The 20351-nt window shown below is 42.9% G+C and overlaps 1 protein-coding gene across 2 annotated transcripts in view; it reads left to right on the forward strand.

The window, feature by feature from the left end:
- Window positions 1–20351, forward strand: part of ATG14 (autophagy related 14) — a 59004-nt gene that overhangs the window by 11099 nt on the left and 27554 nt on the right. For both annotated transcript variants that reach the window (XM_029598261.1, XM_029598260.1), the window contains exons 2-3: window positions 13656–13718; window positions 13850–13892. In XM_029598261.1, the coding sequence (XP_029454121.1) occupies window positions 13702–13718; window positions 13850–13892 (60 nt within the window). In that variant the 5' untranslated portion in view covers window positions 13656–13701. The remainder of the gene's footprint in view (window positions 1–13655; window positions 13719–13849; window positions 13893–20351) is intronic.

The following is a 20351-nucleotide window of genomic DNA, read 5'->3' on the forward strand; positions in this document are numbered from 1 at the left end:
TGTTGTTGGTCCGACTTCCTCCCCCATCCCCCCCCCCCCAGACCACGAAGGCCCGGAGGCAGCAGCGGTGGTGGTGGTGGCAGGAGCTGTAGCAGCGACTGAGGGGGATCTGGCGAGGCGGCGTCAACTCAACATGTCAGTGAGAGATGTCTTCTGCGCATGGGTGGCCCAGAGCTACAGAGCAGCTCTCTACTGCTCATTCGCGGCACGTCGGTCCCAGCTCCCTGATAGTTATGATTGCTGTGCCCAGTGTAGTAGTGTCTAGCTGCTTCTACACACTGGGCATAGCAACAGAATAACTTTGGCTACCAGAAATATGAGTTTACTCCACCTTGCACCCAGTAGTTTAATTTCCAGTGTGAGCTCTTGAAGCGGGGACCTGCAGCTGAACAGTTCACTGGCACTATGCATCCAACTTTAGTGTACGGTTGAACAGTAGATGCCCACCACAGGAAACTCACACTTTGGCCACCCCTGAGCTAGCTGAACAATCTTTCATGCACCAGGAACCAAGAAATTAGGATGCACAGTATCAGAGAGAGCCTCACATTTCCAAAAAACTGAGCAGTTGTAGGGACTGGGAGGGGGTAAGTCCCCTTCTAACAGTATCTCTTTCTCTCTCAATTCACTCACCCCGTCCCCAAGATCTCTCTCCTTCAATATTCCCAGTAGTCTCTCTTTCTCAGTCTCCAACCCTGTCCCGACCAGTCAATCTCATTCTATTCCCATTAGCCTCTCTCTTAATCCCCCCTAGAAGTCTCTTACAGTCCTTCCACCCTGTCCCCCTGACTCTTTCAATTCTCTCATCCTGTTCCCACCTGTCTCTCTCTAAATTCCTCACCAGTCCTTCAATTCTCCCACCAGACTCTGTCCCATCCTGTCCCCAAGTGTGTCCTCCCACCAGTCTTTCCCTCAGTTCCCCCACTCTCCCCACCAGTCTCTCTCAGTCCTTTCACCTTGTCTCTGCTAGTAGCGCTCTCAATACTCCCATCCTGTTCCCACCTGTCTCTGACCAGCATTTTCTTTCTCTCCCACTTTGCTCTGCCTAATGTCTTTTTCTGTCTTGTCCCCATCACTCTCTCAATCACCCCAGCATAATATTCCCCAAATCCCACAAATAACATTAACAAGGGTTCAGCGGCTCAAGGTTTAACACCTCTCTCCCCATCCCATGGTGCTATCTGTCTACATCAATTCACCCTATGTCTACCACCAATAACTCTCCCCTGCACCCACCACATCTCTCCCTCGCGCTCTCCCCGAACTTTCTCTCGTACATCCTCCACCATTACCCCTTCTGGTTCTTGCATCCACCACCTCTTTTCAAGTCGCTCTCCCCAGAAACAGTTACCCCTTCTCAAATCTCCATCCCTGGCTGTCTCATTCCTCCACCCAATCACACCTCTAGCTGCCAGTTTCCTCTTTTTCACATTATTATTTATTTAAAAACTTTTGTATACCGCTTATACAAAAAATAGAGATCTATGCAGTTTACAGTCTGTAAACATACATAATAAAACAAGTAAATCACAGTTAAAAAGCAGCTTAAAAGGTGGTGGTATTCTGATTTTTGCACGTCAAAAGCAATAGAGCACAAGTAAGTTTTTAACTTCTTCCTGAATTCTTTGGGGTTGGTCAAGAGTCTGAGTGTAACTGGGATGGAGGTGCAAAGACAGGGGCCTGCCATTACGCCTTCTAGCTCTGTTATCCTGCTCCTCCTTCACCCTCTGTAGCGCTCTCTCCCTTCACTATCTATGATTGTCCCCTTACCTCTTCCCACGTCATAGTATTTTTGCCCTTGCACATTACAGGGACAGCACTGGAGGCTGGTGCTGGTTGTAATACTCAGAGAGCCAACAGGACAAGCCACAAATTTTGAAATCTTAATATATATATATATTGTGTTGGTGTCTCTGGGGGACGAGTATGAGTGTCACTGGTGGGGTGGCCAGGGTCGAGGCAGGACCATCAGCGATTGAGCTCCTGCTATAGATGACAGAAGCGCAATCATCTACTGCTGGCCTTGTACCAGCTCTGCCAAGTTGGCCCCCATATACACCAGGAGCCCTTGCATTGTGTCCATCCTGTGGTCCAGCTAACCAAGCAGAGCGAACACAGCATTCAGGCTTGCCTTGACTGAAGAAGACCTTCCTCCCTCACAAGGTACGTCCTCGGATGAAGCCTCTTGCTCCTGCAGATGACGGGCCGCAGATGGAGCATCAATGGAGGGCCTCCTCATGGTCAATGGTGACTACCTCCTCATCCTGCGGGGACACAGGGCGGGAAATGGGCAGGGGTGGTGGTGTTTGGGCCATGGTGGTGGTGATGGCACAGGTTCAGGGTTGGCAGAGGTGGTGGTGCCAGCAGAGGTGGAAAGGGTGGTGGTGATAGTGGAGGTGGCATTTTATTCTCTTCTTCCTCCTCTGTGCTTGATGTGCTGGAGGTATCTGAAATAATAAATACCAAAGTGTTGGAGAAAAGGAAGATGGAAGGAAAGTAGTAGTCAAGATGCATTGATTTTACAACAGATAAATTAAATTCTGTTTCCTATAGGCATGCCAGTCTGTTGGGCCTTATTATCTCTACTCATAAAACCAAATAATAAGATTTTTATGGACCAGAAAGAAATTAATGGACTAGTGCACCCATCAATCGCTATTTTCTCAATTTTGGGGGTTGAATAATCGGTTGTGAATCCTAATATACTCACCATCCGGCTGCCCACATCTGGCACGGAGGGCCTGGGGCCACTCCTTCTCCTCCCATCTTGGACGCCTGGCCTTCTTTTTCAGTGCCTCCACCTGGTAGCAGGAATTAAAAATGCAAACATTACTATATTGAGAAAATGATGCAGAGCCTTCACCTCCCACCCATTCCACAGTGCAAGCTGTTTTTAATGTTTTTGTATCTGTATTGGAAATCTCCTATAAGGTCCAAGCTACATCGAACACAAATCCATGACCATCATACACAAATTACTAAACAATGAACATCAAGGTCAAATTGGTTTAAACATAACCCCCCAGAATCCCCAAAGAAACTTACGCTGAAACACAGGCTGCGTAACAGTCCCATTCCCCCCCCCCCCCCCATCAGAGATGCTCACTTGACAACAACCAGAGAGAGAGCATTTTCCATCGCCTGCCCAGAAAATGGAACTCACTCCCAAAAGATTTGAGAACCCAACCTAACCTCAAAACTATCAAAAAAGATCTAAGAACGTGGCTGTTTTACAAAGTCTACATTGACAATCAAACATCACAACATCCAAACACCCAACAGAACTACCAACCGAATCCACGAAATAACTTGTCACCAACCAGCACCAAACAAACCCTTCTCACTCAAAAATAATTTTTTTCTGGACTATAAAAAAGATTAACCTTTTGTTTATAATATGTATTCTGTTATACCTTAGTTCACAATTGTTAATCTTGTAAACTGTTGTGATGGCTTCACCGAATGACGGTATATAAAACTCAACAAATAAATAAATTTCCTTCTTTAATGTTCTACTCTAGGCCATACCCATACTCACCTTTCTGGGGAAAGAGGCTTGGGCATCGAATCTTGCCCTGAACGCCAGCCAGGCAGCATCAGCCTTTTCCTGGTTCTGCCGGCGCCCAGAACAAAAAAAGAGAGGTGCCTTTCATCTTCATCAATCATTGCGGCCAGTAGGCGCACACCTCCTGTAAAGTTCAGCAGCCGGCCACGAGGCATGCTGCCAACAGTTCTGCAGAAAATGGACATCATAAGACATGCACACAAGGAACCGCATGTGAGGAAGGTAAAGGATGTCCAAGGCGTCTCTTAAAGGCACTGGATTTGGACATCCAAACAACCTGTGACGGGCGGCCCAATTCTGGCACTTTTAAGGGACGCCCTGGACTTAAGCGTCCATCGATGCGGCCCCTTATGAATGTCGAAGTCCAGGATGTCCAAGTACAGGGCATCTCTGAAAGGGAAACTTGTTAGTAAGGGGTCATTTTTCAGGGTCCTCCACTTCCAGCCCATAGCGCAATGCGAGGTTATATTGCATGCAGCAGGCCATAACCGTGCATGCGACCATTTTGGGACTGTACTGGAGGTCACCACCTGACCGGTCCAAGTATCTGAATCATCTTTTCAGCACGTCAAGTGTCTGCTCGAAGACAGACCTAGTGCTGGTATGTGCCTTGTTATACTGTCTTTCTGCCGCAGTGTGCGGTGCCTGGAGCGGGGTCAGCAACCACGGCTTACAGCCATAGCTACCATCACCTATAAAAGAGCTAAACAATATTGCATCAAAGACACTGGCAAAACTCCACCACAGACACAGACACACCCCTTCATATGGCATATACATAACTGGCTCATTTTATACTACACCCACCTTAACAATACAATAGTACCAAAATACTTTTTCTGGAAAAAAACTTGTACAGGGTCCTGCATTCCTCCAGCCATCACCAAATTTCCCTTTGGGAAAATCGATTCCAAGCAACGAATGAGCGAGAATGTAGGAATCGTGGCAGTTCCCAGGAAACCTTGATAACTACATTCAGGATCCGTTGATGCACATCACATACCACCTGCACGTTCATCGAATGGAATGACTTCCGATTGCGGAGTGCACTCTCCTATTCCGAGCTGGGGGTAAGTGTGATATGGGTGCAGTCTATTGCGCCTACCGGTAATATATTGGGCAGCCCAGCTATGTCAAAGAATCCACGCCTGATCTGCAGTTTCCCTGGGTCCACGGGGCCATAAATATACTATCGCATATGTTTCATCATAGCCCTCAAGACTTGTCCAAAGTGCCACGAGCCTGAGGACTGATTTATCCTGCAAATCATTCCGACTGTATTCTGGAAACTTCCTGTGGTGAAAAACTGCAAGGCGCACAGAGGTTTCGCCAGGCCAGGGACCTCTGTATCGCTCCATGGTGAGACTACACCTTGAATACTGTTTACAATTCTGGTCGCCGCATCTCAAAAAAGATATAGTTGTGATGGAGAAGGTCCAGAGAAGGGCAACCAAAATGATAAAGGGGATGGAACAGCTCCCCTATGAGGAAAGGCTGAAGAGGTTAGGTCTGTTCAGCTTGGAGAAGAGACAGCTGAGGGGGGATATGATAGAGGTCTTTAAGATCATGAGAGGTCTTGAACGAGTAGATGTGACTCGGTTATTTACACTTTCGAATAATAGAAGGACTAGGGGGCATTCCATGAAGTTAGCAAGTAATACATTTAAGACTAATCAGAGAAAATTCTTTTTCACTCAACGCACAATAAAGCTCTGGAATTTGTTGCCAGAGGAGGTGGTTAGTGTAGCTGGGTTCAAAAAAGGTTTGGATAAGTTCTTGGAGGAGAAGTCCATTAATGGCTATTAGTCAATTATACTTAGGGAATAGCCACTGCTATTAATTGCATCAGTAGCATGGGATCTTCTTGGTGTTTGGGTACTTGACAGGTTCTTGTGGCCTGGTTTTGGCCTCTGTTGGAAACAGGATGCTGGGCTTGATGGACCCTTGGTCTGACCTAGCATGGCAATTTCTTATGTTCTTATGATTGCGAGAGGCAATTGGATCAGTATCCTTGCACAGGTCCTCATTCAGGGTCTCAATTGCGCTAGAGTTGAGACTGTATCTTCGTACCACTTCTGACTCAGGTAATCCAAGTGGCCGAATAACACGCTGCCGGCAGGGTCTACGTATGGCTCTGGGCTGCACTTTAAAACATAATAACATAAGGAACATAAGACTTACCATACTGGATCAAACAGTGGGTCCATCAGATTTTTTGTAAACAGACCATATCAACCCAAAAAAAACCTTGTATGTAATAATTTTCTTAGGCTGTGCTCATCAAATATTTATGTGTTTGTGTAACCGCATCAGCAAGCCAGACGACGGCAGTGTTATGACTTGCCGTCCGGACCACTCGTCATTTGCGGTATATGCACCTTCTATGTATTGCAATCAATTCTTTCAAAAGTGCGATGTGTTCACCTTCAATATGTTACAATAAAATATTTCAAAAAACCATAGTCCCAACAGTGTATAAATTTCATCTGTTCCTCAAAAGGATTTGAAGAGGAGAGCCCGACAACGACCGGTGTTTCGCAATCAAATCGCTTCTTCAGGAGACACTTTCAAAGTGTTATGAGAACAGATGCTTCATCCCGGACGCGTACGTCTCCCAGAGTGTAATAAGAACGGGACCATCCCGGACGCGTACACTCTGGGAGACATACGCGTCCGGGATGAAGCATCTGTTCTCATAACACTTTGAAAGTGTCTCCTGAAGAAGCGATTTGATTGCGAAACACCGGCCGTTGTCGGGCTCTCCTCTTCAAATCCTTTTGAGGAACAGATGAAATTTATACACTGTTGGGACTATGGTTTTTTGAAATATTTTATTGTAACATATTGAAGGTGAACACATCGCACTTTTGAAAGAATTGATTGCAATACATAGAAGGTGCATATACCGCAAATGACGAGTGGTCCGGACGGCAAGTCATAACACTGCCGTCGTCTGGCTTGCTGATGCGGTTACACAAACACATAAATATTTGATGAGCACAGCCTAAGAAAATTATTACATACAAGGTCTTTTTTGGGTTGATATGTTGAGGTGAAGAAGACTGTTTTTGGTTCTTTTGTATTTAGTTTGTAAACAGACCAACCACATCCTCAGCTTACCACAGCTGTGTGGCAGGCGGGTTCCAACAGCACACGTTTTTAAATGGAAGCTAAACTTCAGGGTTCATAAAAGGCCTTTGTTATTTAAAGACGCCTGAGGACTGATGTTTTCATAGATGACTTGGACTTTGGCATCTATTGTTCTAGTATTGGACGTTCAACTTTTAGGTGTCTTTTTGACGGTTACCAGTGCCGAAGATGCCCTGGAATTGGACGTTCAGTCGAAAAGTTTTAATAAGGATTTAAAAGGATAAAAGCCATTTGCTAGCCTATGCCGCCGCATGGTCTTCTGTGTTGACAAGATTATTTGCTGTCGCCTTCCCTTGTGTGACTGCCCTAATTCTTGCTCGCAGACGCAAGAAGAAGGTCAGCACAACAAGGAAATAAACAGTTTCCATTGAAAAAGCAGGAAACCTTCAGGAAACACCAGCTACCTCCTAGCCCCAGCACAATAACGCCCAGGGTAAGGCAGGCACAAAATTTCAAACATAAAAAAACTCACTATGGACGCACAAAACTTCGGCGCTCATTACTGCATCGGGTACTAATAGATAATTGTCGCATTTAAATAAGATTTACATGCCATTGGCGGTATTCCCTACGCACAGATTTTGCGCTCATGTTATGGATGTGCTAATCCAGATATTGCATTAGTGTTCCTTTTGTGCTCAAAAAATGTGCGTTCAACTGTGTGCTCACCACTGCAGTAACCAGAACACCCGATATTGCATCAGGCCCTAAGTTCTCTGGAACAGGCAACTGCAGCCATTTGAGTTGCACAGCACCAAAGTTCCAACTGTTCAGCTGTAGGTGCCTTCCCTAGAGAGCTAAGCCTTTGATTTCACTTGGCAAGCCTTGTCCAAATGGTCTTGCATGTGAGATTGTGCCCAAGTTGGGATGCCAAGTGCCAGTCTTGCAAGGTTATTTTGGTCACACTCCTTCCAATTTCAAGCACTTACCTCCTTAATCTTGTTTTAAAACACTTTGTAAAGCACTGTTCTGCATTAGTGTAGATTTTTCGGTTTATCTCCTATTTTAGCTCGCTTTTTTCTTTTAGCATCCTGTAACTCTGATTTGCATCCCACGGGAGCCCCTGTGTTTAACGCGTAAATTAAGAAAAACCTGTGCTACAAGTGAACTCCAATTTTAGTGTGGGTTTTATCGCCTCAGCCTCTTTTGTGCATTTTAGCAACATATATCAAATTGTCATGCCAATAATGTAACCTGAAGCAACTGTTTACGGAGATCTGCTTTACACCTAGATGCCCACTAGAGGGCTGAAATATAAACAGAAATGTTTCCCAGGCTATTTTTTTCTTCTGTTCAGACTTTCCAGGAAACATAGAACTCTTTATCACAAAGTTCAAAAGATGATTCTGGGGAATTCAGGTTGACAATTGTTGGCAAACATGTTTTTCTCAAGATGTGACAAAACAATAGTCGAATCTAAACTTTTTTTTTTTTTTGGTATGAATCTGGTTACATAGGGTTTGGAAAAATCTGCTCACATGGGGCAAGTGGATTATTTCTGCGGACAAGACATGGTCATCTTTGGCCTCAACTGGGACTTGGCAGAAGGAGGCCCCAGAAGGTTTTTGACCCCAGAAGAGGGTGAGGTGGGGAAGAAAATATGGAGAGGGGGCTGAAGGAGGGGAGAGGGGGGGTGAGAGAGGGCTGCATGGGGCTGGGGAAGAGAGGCATTAATTATTTACTCCTGCTGCCCTCGCCCCCCCCCCCCCCAAACAAAAAGGTAATAATTAGGGAAGGAAGGAAGTAGCAGTGAGTAAAGTTCTGAAGGAGGTTTTTAAACCCTGTATATAGTAACATCCCACAGTGTAAACGGTTCTAGCAGGCTTTCAGTATTTTCTTTTTTCCATAGAAAAGTAATGTTCTTTTGAAAGCTTTGTATTTTGCATAATTTGTAATGTAATTTGCTGAGCTAATCGGTATAAATTTTCAGTTAGTAACTAAAGATGTCCTTGCTTCCCAACTCCAGGAGCTGTGTTCTTTTCAGCTCCCTTTCTGTGTACGCATATGGTCCCTTGATAGCCGGTCCTGTTACACCGAGCACAATGTGCATGTATCTGTGCTTGTTCCTGATAGAAGCTGTGTCATTCATGAAGTGTTTTATTGTGAAATTTCAGTGCCATTAAGATAATTATTGAAGTACAGTGATGATTAAGCATGAAGAGTCCGGAAACACTTGACAGATTTCCGGCCTATTGTTTTAGCCGTAGTCCTTATGTTTCAAAACTCAGCAAGTTACTTATCTTCTGGTAGAATATAAGCAATTGTGTTGGTTTATGTGATTTAACCTTTACAGTTGTTAAGACTACTGTATTGGTTTTAGTTTTATAGGCAGAATTTTCCTTGGTGTGAAAAACACCATATCCTTTTGTGTAGAGCTAATTGAAGGGAGGATGCCATTCTCTGAATTCAAGGTGACTGACTAGCTAGGCTGAATTAACTTTCTGGATAAACAAGATTTTAGCATGTTGACCTTTATGGTTCTCCTTTACTGTGACTGGGCACGTCCGTGTTGTGCTAGCAGAGCAGGATTGTCAAGTCCTTCTCATTGCAGGTTTGTGAAATGGCTGATTGCTCTGCTGCTGGACCAAAGTGGGTGATCCTAGCAGCTGTAAAGACTGTTTCTAATTAAATGAGCTCTCAGTCCATTCTGATCCAAAACTGCTTCAGGTGGCGGGAAGAGAGGAGAGAACTCTGAGCTTGCTGGACTTGCTATTTTGCTCCTATATTGTCTATATATATTTTTTTTCTTTTTGAGAATGTATTTTTTCTTGCATAGTTACTGTCTCAGTTCATTTCTCAGTTTTATTGGTGTGTCTTAAGAGTTCTTCTGCATAGTCAGTGATACTTTATGGCTAGAGGATTTATGATGGTGGTGCAGTGTGTGAGAGAGTAAATGTGTGCGTGCAGATTTATTTCCTTTTGGTAAGCTGTGGTCCTTAGTTTCTCTAGTAAATGCATGTGTATTATGTACATCAAGGTCAAAGGAAGTAAAGCCAGCAGACATGTAATGTGACTTGCGATGCATTTTTAGGGCTTGGAAACATTCCAGGTGCCAGGTCACCTGGGTGCCTAGAATTTGGGGCCTGATGCCGTTCCAAAGCTATCGATGGCTGCGAGGCCGGGCAAGACGCTACTATAACCCCCAGTGGGTCAGGCTGGGGAGGGGGAAAGCGAAGAGGAGGAGAGGGTGGAAGGAGAAGATGGCAGTGTTTATGCAGAATAAGGACATTTAGATAAAAGCAAAAAATATCTTTAAAGGAAAAAACCCCAAAATATTTTACCCTGGCTCCTTTAAAAATTTTGGCTAGTACCCAGGTGGTTAGAGTTTGGTGTAGAGATTAGAATAGACTGAGTATTAATTTAGCACCTGATGTAATGTGCTCTGGGCTGCAAGATGTTCTGTGTGTAAAACTTTGCACAAATGTGCGCTCCTTTATTTAAATCCCATGTTGATGAAGGCATTAGCTAATTACTTCCCAATGCAGAGAGATGCGTAGGCTTCACTCGTGGCTTCTTAACTCTTGAAATTTAGAGATCCATATTCAGTCTGGACAGCAAAGTTAGCCAGATGAAACTTTGGAAGTATATTCAATAGTGTAGCCGCAATTTTGAATATAGATAGCAGTCTTTAGGAGAGCTCATTTGGTCCATCAGATTTAGCCAGATGAGTTAGCTGGATAGCCTAGCCAACTAATAACTCCTCCCTGAAATGGCCCCAGAATGCTCCAGAGTTAGTTGGCTAAATTTAACCAGCCAAGTATCCAAATATTCATTTAACCAGATAAATTCTAAGTTCTCTATCTGAATGCTTCTGAATATGGCCCTCTCCGTTCTTGGTCAGAGCTGGCTAATGTTAGTCTGTGGGGCTGAGTTTGTGATGCAAGGGTCTTTTTCTTGGAATTTATGCACATAAAACACAATTTGTGCATAAATAGTTTTCTGTCCCTATATCAATTCTTTTTAAAGCACATGCAGAGGACCCTATTTTGTGCAAGGATTATATTTTATGTGCACTAAGCATGTCATCTGTGCAATTTTCAAGTTAGCTTGTTTCTTTAAACTCCCAATGCACTAGCATTTCACTAGCATACTGCATCAGGAGTTGTTTTTTCACATACGTTGAATTTTAGCGCACATCTTAAATGCACAGTCTAGTAAATTGGCCCCTTAGTGCTTTCATAACTTGAGGCACTGTGTGCTGTAGTTCTTAGGTGAATATGGCTTCCAGAAGGGTTGGGTAATACATTCTAGGGATGTGTAGGCATTTGAACTGACAGGAAACATTTTCAAATACAATGACAGAAATTACCTTTTGTTTTTCTTTTAATTTTTTCTTTTGTTTTCACATGCAAATAGCGCACACAAAATTTAAAAACCTAAATACATTTTAAAATGATAGAATGCAAAACATTTTTTGCTGCATATCCCTAACATAACACAAGATTTGCCATACAGGCTCAGTTGAAGGATTCATCAAGCCCAGCATCCTGTTTCCAGCAGTGACCAATTCAGTTCACAAGTACAGTAAATTGCTCCCATGCTGCTAGCGTCAGTAATAACTAGTGGCTATTTCCTAAGTCTCCACTTGATTAATAAGTTTATGCACTTCTCCAGAAACTTGTTCAAACCTTTTCTAAATTCAGGTGTGTTAACTGCCTTAACCACATCTTCCAGCAATGATTTCCAGAGCTTAATAGGGCAATGAGTGAAATAATGTTTTCTGATTTGTTTTGAATGTGTTACTAACTTCACGGTGTATCTCCCAGTCTTTGTACTTCTTGAAAGAGTAATTAACAGATTTACTTTTACCCGTTGTATTCCACTCATGATTTTATAGACCTCTGTCATATCCTCCCTCAGACGACTTTTCTCCAACCTGAACAGCCCTAACCTCTTTAGCCTTTCCTTATGGGGGAGTCATTCTGTCCCTGTTAACATTTTGATTGCCCTGCTTTGTACCTTTTCCAATATAACTGTCTCTCTTGAGGTGCATTGACTAGAACTGCACACAGTATGCCAGATGCAGCCTCATCATGGAGCGATAGAGGCATTATGACATTTTCCATTCCTTTCCTAACAATTCCTAACATTGTTTTCCTTTTTGACCACTGCCACCCACCGAGCCAAGGATTTCAAAGTATTGTCCACGATGATGCTCAAATCCTTTTCCTGGTTGGTAACTCCTAATATGGAACTAACATCATATAATTACAGTGTAGGTTAATTTTCCCCATGTGCATCACTTTACATTTTTCCACATTAAATTTCATCTGCCATTTGGATGTCCAGTCTTGCAAGGTCCTCCTGTAATTTTTCACAAACCACTTGTGATTTAACAACTCAGAATAATTTTGTGTTGTCTACAAATTTGATCACCTCACTCATTGTTCCCCTTTCCAGATCATTTATAAATATATTAAAAGCACAGTCCCAGTACAGATCCCTGAGGCACTCCACTGTTGACCCTTCTCCACTGAGAAAACTGACCATTTAATCCTCCTCTCTGTTTGCAGTCCACAATAGGACATTGTCTCTGTCCTATTACATTTCTTAGGAGTCTCTCATGAGACACTTCATCAGACACCTCCTGAAAATCAAAGAATACTACATCCACCAGCTCACCATTAGCCACATGTTTATTAACCCTTTTACAAACAATGTAACAGATTGCTGAGGCAAGACTTCCCTTGGGTAAATCTATGCTGGCTGTGTCCCATTAAACCATGCTTTCTCTATATCCTTCAATACATTCATGCTGCTTTTGTGCCCAGTGAAGTTAGTTTCATAAAGCAGCTTTTATAAGCTTGTGTAATACGCCTGTGTGCGTAAAATATAAAGAAATGTAAGGGGTGTCTGTAAAGTGAGAAGTTCAAAGTGTAAGGCAGAGTTAATAGCAGGTTTTTGCTGATGTATTGTTTGTCAGACATGCCTAAACTAGACAAGTCTTCTGTTTCTCTAGTTAGGATTTATCCCATCTACCTTGGAGATATTTTGTACACACGCGGTTTGGTTTATGTAAGCACAGGAAATATATAGGTCTATTAAATTACAAATAAATAGATACAGATCTGTGTTGTGGCAGCTGATTTTAGATTTGCTGTTGGCAAGCTGAAAAGTAAATCTTTGTAAAAGGAAAACATGGAATTTATAATAAGGTAAACGTGTTTACATTTTGTAACCGGTGCAGAGGGCGCCTGGGCCTGGCTGGCTCCATGTCTTTGGTTCTGGCCTGGACACCGGTGTGTTTAGAAGGCTGCAGTCAAACTCCTGCTGGCCAGATGGGTGGGACTTTGACACCTTGTAGATACTTCATTCTTCCTGATTTCTGCTTCATGCCATAATGTTGGGATTGGAAGGCAGAAATAAAATCCTTATTTGCCTTATTGTTGCTTACCAACTTGATGAATTTACTGTGTATAAGAGTTTAATCTCCTCCTCATATTGAATAAAATACCGTAGCATGTTTGCAGTTAGTCCACGTCAGTATTTAGAAATAAAGGTCAATAAACAAGTTGTAGGTGCTATCTTGTTTTTTTTTTAATTGGAATTACTAAACACATCTTTGATTAGCTTTCAAAGCTGTTTCCTTCATGGCTTCAGTGTCTTATGCTTTTTTTTTTTCCTTCCAAAATATCATGTTGCTGCTCAGTAGTACTTCACTCTGTATACAGCTATTGGCAGTTTGTTCAGCTGAAAGTTAAGATTGGTGGTGGATTTTTGGCTTAATTGAAGACGCATTTGAAAGATTCTTATTTGGATTCTATATAATATTATGTACAAGTATGATTGATAATGATTTCTCGAAGATGAGAAACAGAATGCGCTGAGGTTTGTGGACTTGTAAGTTTCACAAGATTTTCAGCATCCTTGTTCCCTTCAATGTGTAATGCACAACACCTTCTGCTATTATAAATAAACAGGAACATTTGAACTTTTTCAGGTTTGCAGACAAAAAGGAGAGATTAAATCATCTGAAAAGTAAACAGATGGAGTTCCAAAAACAGTAAGTTGCACTTTACTGCTGTATTTTGTCAGATATCTCCTTTAATAGTAGTCTATGAAATTTAGATAATATATAAACCATTGATCTGGGTTTTCAGCTAGCTTTTAATAATCATCATTTTATCTTTGCAGGGTTTTAAAAGCAATTGAAGGAAAATGGATAGCGGATAAATTGGTGAGGAGTTTTTAATTGTTGGCTCTTAAATTTATATTAAACTCAAAAGGGGTTACCTGGCAATATGATCAGAGCCAATTATTTAAATGTGGTTTTTTTTTAAGAAGCTTTTCACACTCAATTGTTCTTCCTCTGCTGGGACTTTTAGATATCTACTTGTGGAACTGCCTCCAAGGGGAGATGAGGACAGTATCTGAATTCAAGAAAGTATGGGCCAGGCACAGGGGGGTCACTGAGGGAGTGGTAGGGATTGTAGAGCTGAGCAGTTGGTGTGGATGGGCAGACTAGATAGGCCGTATTGTCTCTTTCTGCCATGTTTGTATGTAAGGCTGACATCTAGTGTATTGTAACTTATAACATTATGAGATGAACTTTTTTATAAAGCTCCTACTTGGGGCTTTTTCCAGGGGGTACGTGCCAGTATTAAGTAGCCATACCTTTTCCTCCATCTGATTGAATTGCCCTATGGTCTCCTTGAAAAATAAAATTGTATCTAGTGCCACCGCTGGTCCCCCTTCCTGTATCCTCTCTCCTGCTCAGAGAAGGAACTTGGGGAAGTGCAACTGCTGTTTGGGCAAGGAAGTGAAAGAGAGAAAGAGGACTGATGCAACCGATGCTGAGCTCCTGGGAAAAAAAGAGAGGGGATTCATTTCGGGGGGGGGGGGGCTGGCGGTGGAGAGAGAGGAAAAAGGCCAATTAGTGTATGGTGGGTTTGGAGGGGGGAGTTTTAAGGCCACCAAGCCCTTGTCATTATGTGTATGTGTGGGAGGGAGTTACGTTGGGACCACCAAGCCCCCGTTATTGTCCATTTGTGTGTGTGTGTGTGTGTGTGGGGGGGGGGGGGTTCTTAAGTTGGAGCTGTTGAGTCTATGTCAACATCATGCATGAAGGATGTTATGTTAGGATCCAAAATATTTCAACAAGAATGGTAGGAAAAAATAACTTTTCCTTTTGGTTTAGTAATTCATATTTGTCTGTCAGTTCTAGGAATGTGAATGTGCAACATGTCTGACATCTTTGTATTTTGCACAGTACAAAAGGAAATGCATTTCTGTTTGTATTTTTCCAGTGTTGAGCTGCATGCAGAATCTGGCTTCTTGGAGTTTCCAGTTCAATTTTTGTTTGCATATTTCTGTTTATAATTTGTGATCACTTATTCTGTGTTTGGTGAGGTTCTCTTCATGTTCTGTCTTATGTGATCAAGGTGAGGTATTCTGCTATGGTGTAGCTTCTATGTAGTGATTTGCAGCAGTCCAGCTTTTTCTGTCTTCTCAATAGGAGGTGTATTGGTATTCTAAGGTCATGTAGAAATGACCGGGACACTGGCTCTGGAGCTTGGTGCCAGCTCCAAGACCTGGAACTAGAGTGGAGCTGATCAGTTTTTTTTTAGCTGGAGTTTTGGAGTGGGAGCGAAGCCGGAAGCAGAATGGAGCAGAGCTTGGAGCTAGAGCTGAGGTTCTGAAGCTGCTCAGTTCTCTGCTACCTTAAAATGCTAGTAAAGGTTACTGAAAGTAACTTGCAAAACACAGTATGTGATTCATTTCATAAAAGTAAAACTGTCAAACCTGACTCCAACTGTTTGGGGAAGAACATTTTTTGTTAATGGAATCTTTTTTTTTATGCTGCCTTTTTCTTGGTTCTAGAGTTCATTATATAATCTGTCTGTTTAAATTCCTAAGTATGAGTGGGGATTGGGAGGTCAGATGACAGGATGTGGGGGGGGGGAAAAAGCACCTGAGGCAAAAGCTTAGGTTTGTTTTGTCTAGATTAGATGCTGCTTGGTGGGGTTGAATCGATTACCAGTGTCTCGTTTGACATTATGGCTGGGCACAGCAAAAGCAAAATGGAAGTGTTTTTTTTTCCCTACATATATTGCAAGCTGTTTTGAATGTTTTATCTCTGGGTAAAGCACCATGCAGAATCCATCATGAGAAGCAAACTGAAAAATTATTCTAATCAGAAGAGACGTCTGGAAAGATATCACTTAAATATTTAAAAAAGGGGCAATACAAATCAGAAAAACACCTTCACCTGAAAAATTTTTTTATTTTGGAATTGCATCTGGATTTGAATATGCGATGAACAAAGAGATAGTTACATTATGCTTTACACTCCTTGTTATTTGTAAACCGGGTTGATGTGATGCCTATCATGAAACTCGGTATAACAAAAACAATAAATAAATAAATAAATAAATATTGGGGACAAGCAGTTTAACAAAGGAGAAAAAAATTGGAAAGAAGATAATTCTGGTTTAATAAACAGCTTTTTAAGTATCATCTTTTTTTTTACTGAAATGCATAATTATCTTGGAATATTTGTTATCTAATGACATCTGTTAGAAAATCCTATTAAGCTTATTATAGAACCATACTCTTCTATATTTTGCCCCCATGGCTTCAAACCTGGAGCCTGTAAGAGCAATCGAGCTGATGCAGCAGTTTTGAAGCTGGAGCATGAGTTCCTGGAATAGTCTGGAGCTGAGGGTCTCTCTTGGCTCTGGAACTAGACTACTGAAGCCACTTCGGAGCAGGAACTGCCAAATCCAGAGCATTGGAAATTAGCTATGAAAAACTAAAAAAGAAAAACAGTCTATTTTTTTAAAAATGTTCATGAAAATTTGTGTGCTGTAGTACTTCTCTACAAAAAGAGAAAATTGAAGGGGAAAAATCTGACAGCACACTGGATTTTGATGACTTCCAGTGATTAAAAGCAAGCTTCACACTGCCATCATAGGAAAAAATAAACACTTTTTTTCTCCAGATAATTTGTATTACTTTCAAATGTCTTAACAGCTTTATTCAAAATTCCAAAAATGAATGTCTATGGAACAAATCCTTTAAAGTCTCAAATCCGCAATGCAGTGTTTGAAAATACCCAAAACACAATACTTACCTTAAAAAAGAAAAATCCATTGACATGGGCTATGTTTCACTCAAACTGTGTCTGGGCAATCTCTTCACGTTACTTTCACACAGCTCATATTCTGGCACATAATCCTGCATGAAGGAGTCCCTTGGAAAAGATGCTTCTTAAATAGAGCAATCCCTCCTGAAAGACAAACAGAAGGTCCAATCATTTACCTCCACATTGGAGTAATTGAGTCAATTCACTGCAGGGTTGGCCAACCTGTGGCTCTTTCATGTGCAGAATGTGGCTTTTGTGCTTTGTTCAGTGGCAACTGAGCACCACTGCAGAGGACAGGAGGGAAGGGGCTTTACCAGGGAGCACTCGCAGCAGACGAGAGGAGAGAAGTGCTGTTCTGGTCCCTGCTCCTGTCCTCACAGTGCTGCTAATTGCAGCAGAAACAGGAGAGAGGGGCTGGAGCAAGGAGCAGAGATTTTTTCACTCTTCATCCATGCTCTGCTCCTCTCATCCTATCTGCAGCTAGCAGCACTAGAGGACAGGAAGAGAAGGGAACAAGACAGGACAGCAAAGAAGGTAGTCTGCTCCCTGATCCAGCCCTCCCCAGCTGCTGCCTGGAGTATTCTTCTCTGTTGCATTGTTCACAGCGAAGAAGCTGGCTCCAAGCCCAACAGATCACGGTGTTCCCAGGACTTGGGATTTAGCTAACAGCAGAGGGTAGAAGGGAGGCGTCCAGAGCTCCTATCAGGCCAGAATGATTTCAGCAAGACAAAGGGGATGAGTGCTGAAAGGGGTTGAATTCATGGGAGGGCAGTGTGAGAAGTAGTGAGGACAGGAATTCTTTGGGGAAATGCAATCAAGAATGGTGGGTGGGGGGACGACGACATGAAAAGGAGCAAATGTTGAGAGAATTGAGAAGATGTTTAAATGCTGTTGGAACAGTATAAGGAGGAGTTGAATGCTGTGAGAAATAGGTAAATGACATCTTCCGGAAGTCAGTAATGCAGATTGGCATGTCTGGCACCTTATTCCTCCCCAAGGTCCATGCTGCCATGTATTCTACAGCAAGTATAAGGGGACATGGCTAAGGTGGGAGGAACAGCGAGAGAGTTTAGGGGGGTTGCAGAGATATTTGAGTGTGAATTAGTAGGGGGGGGGGGTGAGTGGTTGGGAGGAATGGACAAAAAAGCCATGGATGGGGGAGTAAGAGGTTCCAAAGAAACTGGAGGAATGGCAGTAGAGAAGTGCGAGAGAGGCAGAGTGGGAGAGTGCATGTTAAAGCCAGAGGTGGGGGACTGAGGATGATAGAGCCAGAAATGTCAGTCGGAGTGAGGCAGAAGTGGTGATGAGGGTATATGTGAGAGAGAGCCAGAGGTGGCAAAGAGAGGATTGTGACAGAGCCAGAGTTGGGGGTGAAAATGAGTGAGACAGAGCCTTAGGTAGGAAGAAATGGAGGAGGGGAGAGGGGTGGTGTCGGGAGGGATATTGGCACTGGCAGAGTGAGGATGTATAGGAGTTATGTGGAGGCTGCCAAGTCTCTATCGTTGGGGGTAAGAGATGTTCTACTAAAGCTGAGAGAGAGAGAAGGGCAATTTGGGGAGACTTTGAATGAGAGAGAGACAGGCATTGGGCAGATCATGAGAGAGAGAGAGAATGCTGGTCAGTGATTGGTGGGGATAGGTTGGGAGGATTGAAAGAGACTTGTAGAGACAATATGAGAGGACATAGAGACTGGTGGGAAAATGAGAGGGACAGGATGGTGGGGGAATTAAGAGATGGACAGTCTGGTGGTAGGATTGAGATAGACTGGTGGGGATAAGATGGGATTGAGAGAGAAGTTTGACATAAGGTGGGGGCGTTGAGAGTGAGAGATACTGGTAGGGATGAGGGGAAGGGGCATTGCCATTGGAAACTCCCCATGCACCACCCCCCCAAATACAGGGAAATTTCTGGACCTGCACTCATAGGGACCCTCCCATTTCTTAAAAATGCGAGTCTCTCTTTGGTTTAGTGCATTCTGATTCCTTGGCTTTTGGTGGATGCAAGGTTAGCCATCCCTGATTCAGTGGCTGAATTGAGACCCTCCCAGTGTCAAAGAATGTAATCAATGTATCCACTGTTGCTCACGTCGACTTAAGCTGTCCCTGATTCCAGCACAAGGGCATGGACACACCACATTGATCTTACAGCAGCGAAGGTCAAAACAAGTATGTTGACATCACAATGCTAGACAATCTGTGCTTTAATCTTCTAGCCAGTTTTTGTTCAGACAATCTGATCTTCAGCTTCCGAATTGTCTTGCCTACATATGACAGTTTGCATGAGTAGATAATTATGTATACAGCATAGGAGGTGTCACAAGCTGAATAAGTTTTTGGGGGGTTTTTTGTGTGTGTTTTTTTTTTTTTAATCAAACCTTTAGAGAAGTAGAATGTTGAAAGGCAGATACAGGTAACATAATTGGACCATGATCGCATGTATGCCCTGCTATATCTGAAGAGTCACACTTAACCACTGGCGATAATAAAAGACAGAACCAATTTGTCCCTTTAAATTATGCTCTCTTGTATTTGTGAAACATGACGCCGTGTCAAAACAAGAATAGAAGGCCAAGATCTTATTATGCTGAATAGTGTAAAATATACATAATCGTCCAAATTTTATTCGGCCATGCGTGCAAATTCTGGCCTTTATGCGCGTGGCCGGGCCTTGCGCACGCTGAGCCAATTTTCAACAAGGTCCGGCCATGTGCGTAAAGGCGGGTACGCGCAGAAGTACCAGGCCAAAGGGAAGAGGTAGGGCTGGAGGCAACTGGTACTTGCCACTGTACCAGGGAAGGGACTGCTGGCTTGTGCAAGTTGCTACTGCTCCAACAGCAGTGAGCAATAATAATAAAAAAAAAAAAGTAGGGTAAAGGGTTTAGGGGTGGGAAGGACAGGGGAAGACAGAGGGAGTATGGGCAGGGGGAGTAGGGGCAGGGGAGGTAAGGAAGTTCCCTCCCAGTCTGCTCCTTAATTGGAGCGGACTGGGAGGGAACTGGGAGAGGCCCGTTCTCGTTGCCGCTCATAATTTTGTAAAATTAGGACTCCTTCACGCACCACCTGTAGTTATTGATATTCTAATTAACCTCCTGAAGCAGCCATGTGCAATCTGAAAATAAAGTATGCTTATAGGTACCACAAATCACAGAAGAGGGGGAAACCTCTGCTGATGAACTCTGTCGGAGTACTGTATATACTTGTTTGTATAAAATCGATGGTGCGTCTACACAGACAACGCATAAATTGAGAGAGTTTTCCACAAATGAGGAGAGTGGAACCTAGTATAATATAAACTGGTTTTTCAATCAGTTTGCTTCCAAAATACCGAGGTCTCAAAACCAATATAGTTCTTCACCACCCAAAAGTCCAAAAAAAAAAAAAGCTGCTTTGCTAAACTATAAAGAGAATAGCCACAAATGGAAATGATGTAAAGTTGTCAATGAGCCTTTCCATAACAGAAAACAGTTAATATATTTCCTCCAGAAATAATATCCATCGGAGAACAAAGAAGTTTTTTAAGCAAGTTGTCTCAGAATCATCCATATATAGGTTG

Source organism: Rhinatrema bivittatum, chromosome 4 (genome assembly GCF_901001135.1).
Source record: "Rhinatrema bivittatum chromosome 4, aRhiBiv1.1, whole genome shotgun sequence".
NCBI lineage: Eukaryota > Metazoa > Chordata > Amphibia > Gymnophiona > Rhinatrematidae > Rhinatrema > Rhinatrema bivittatum.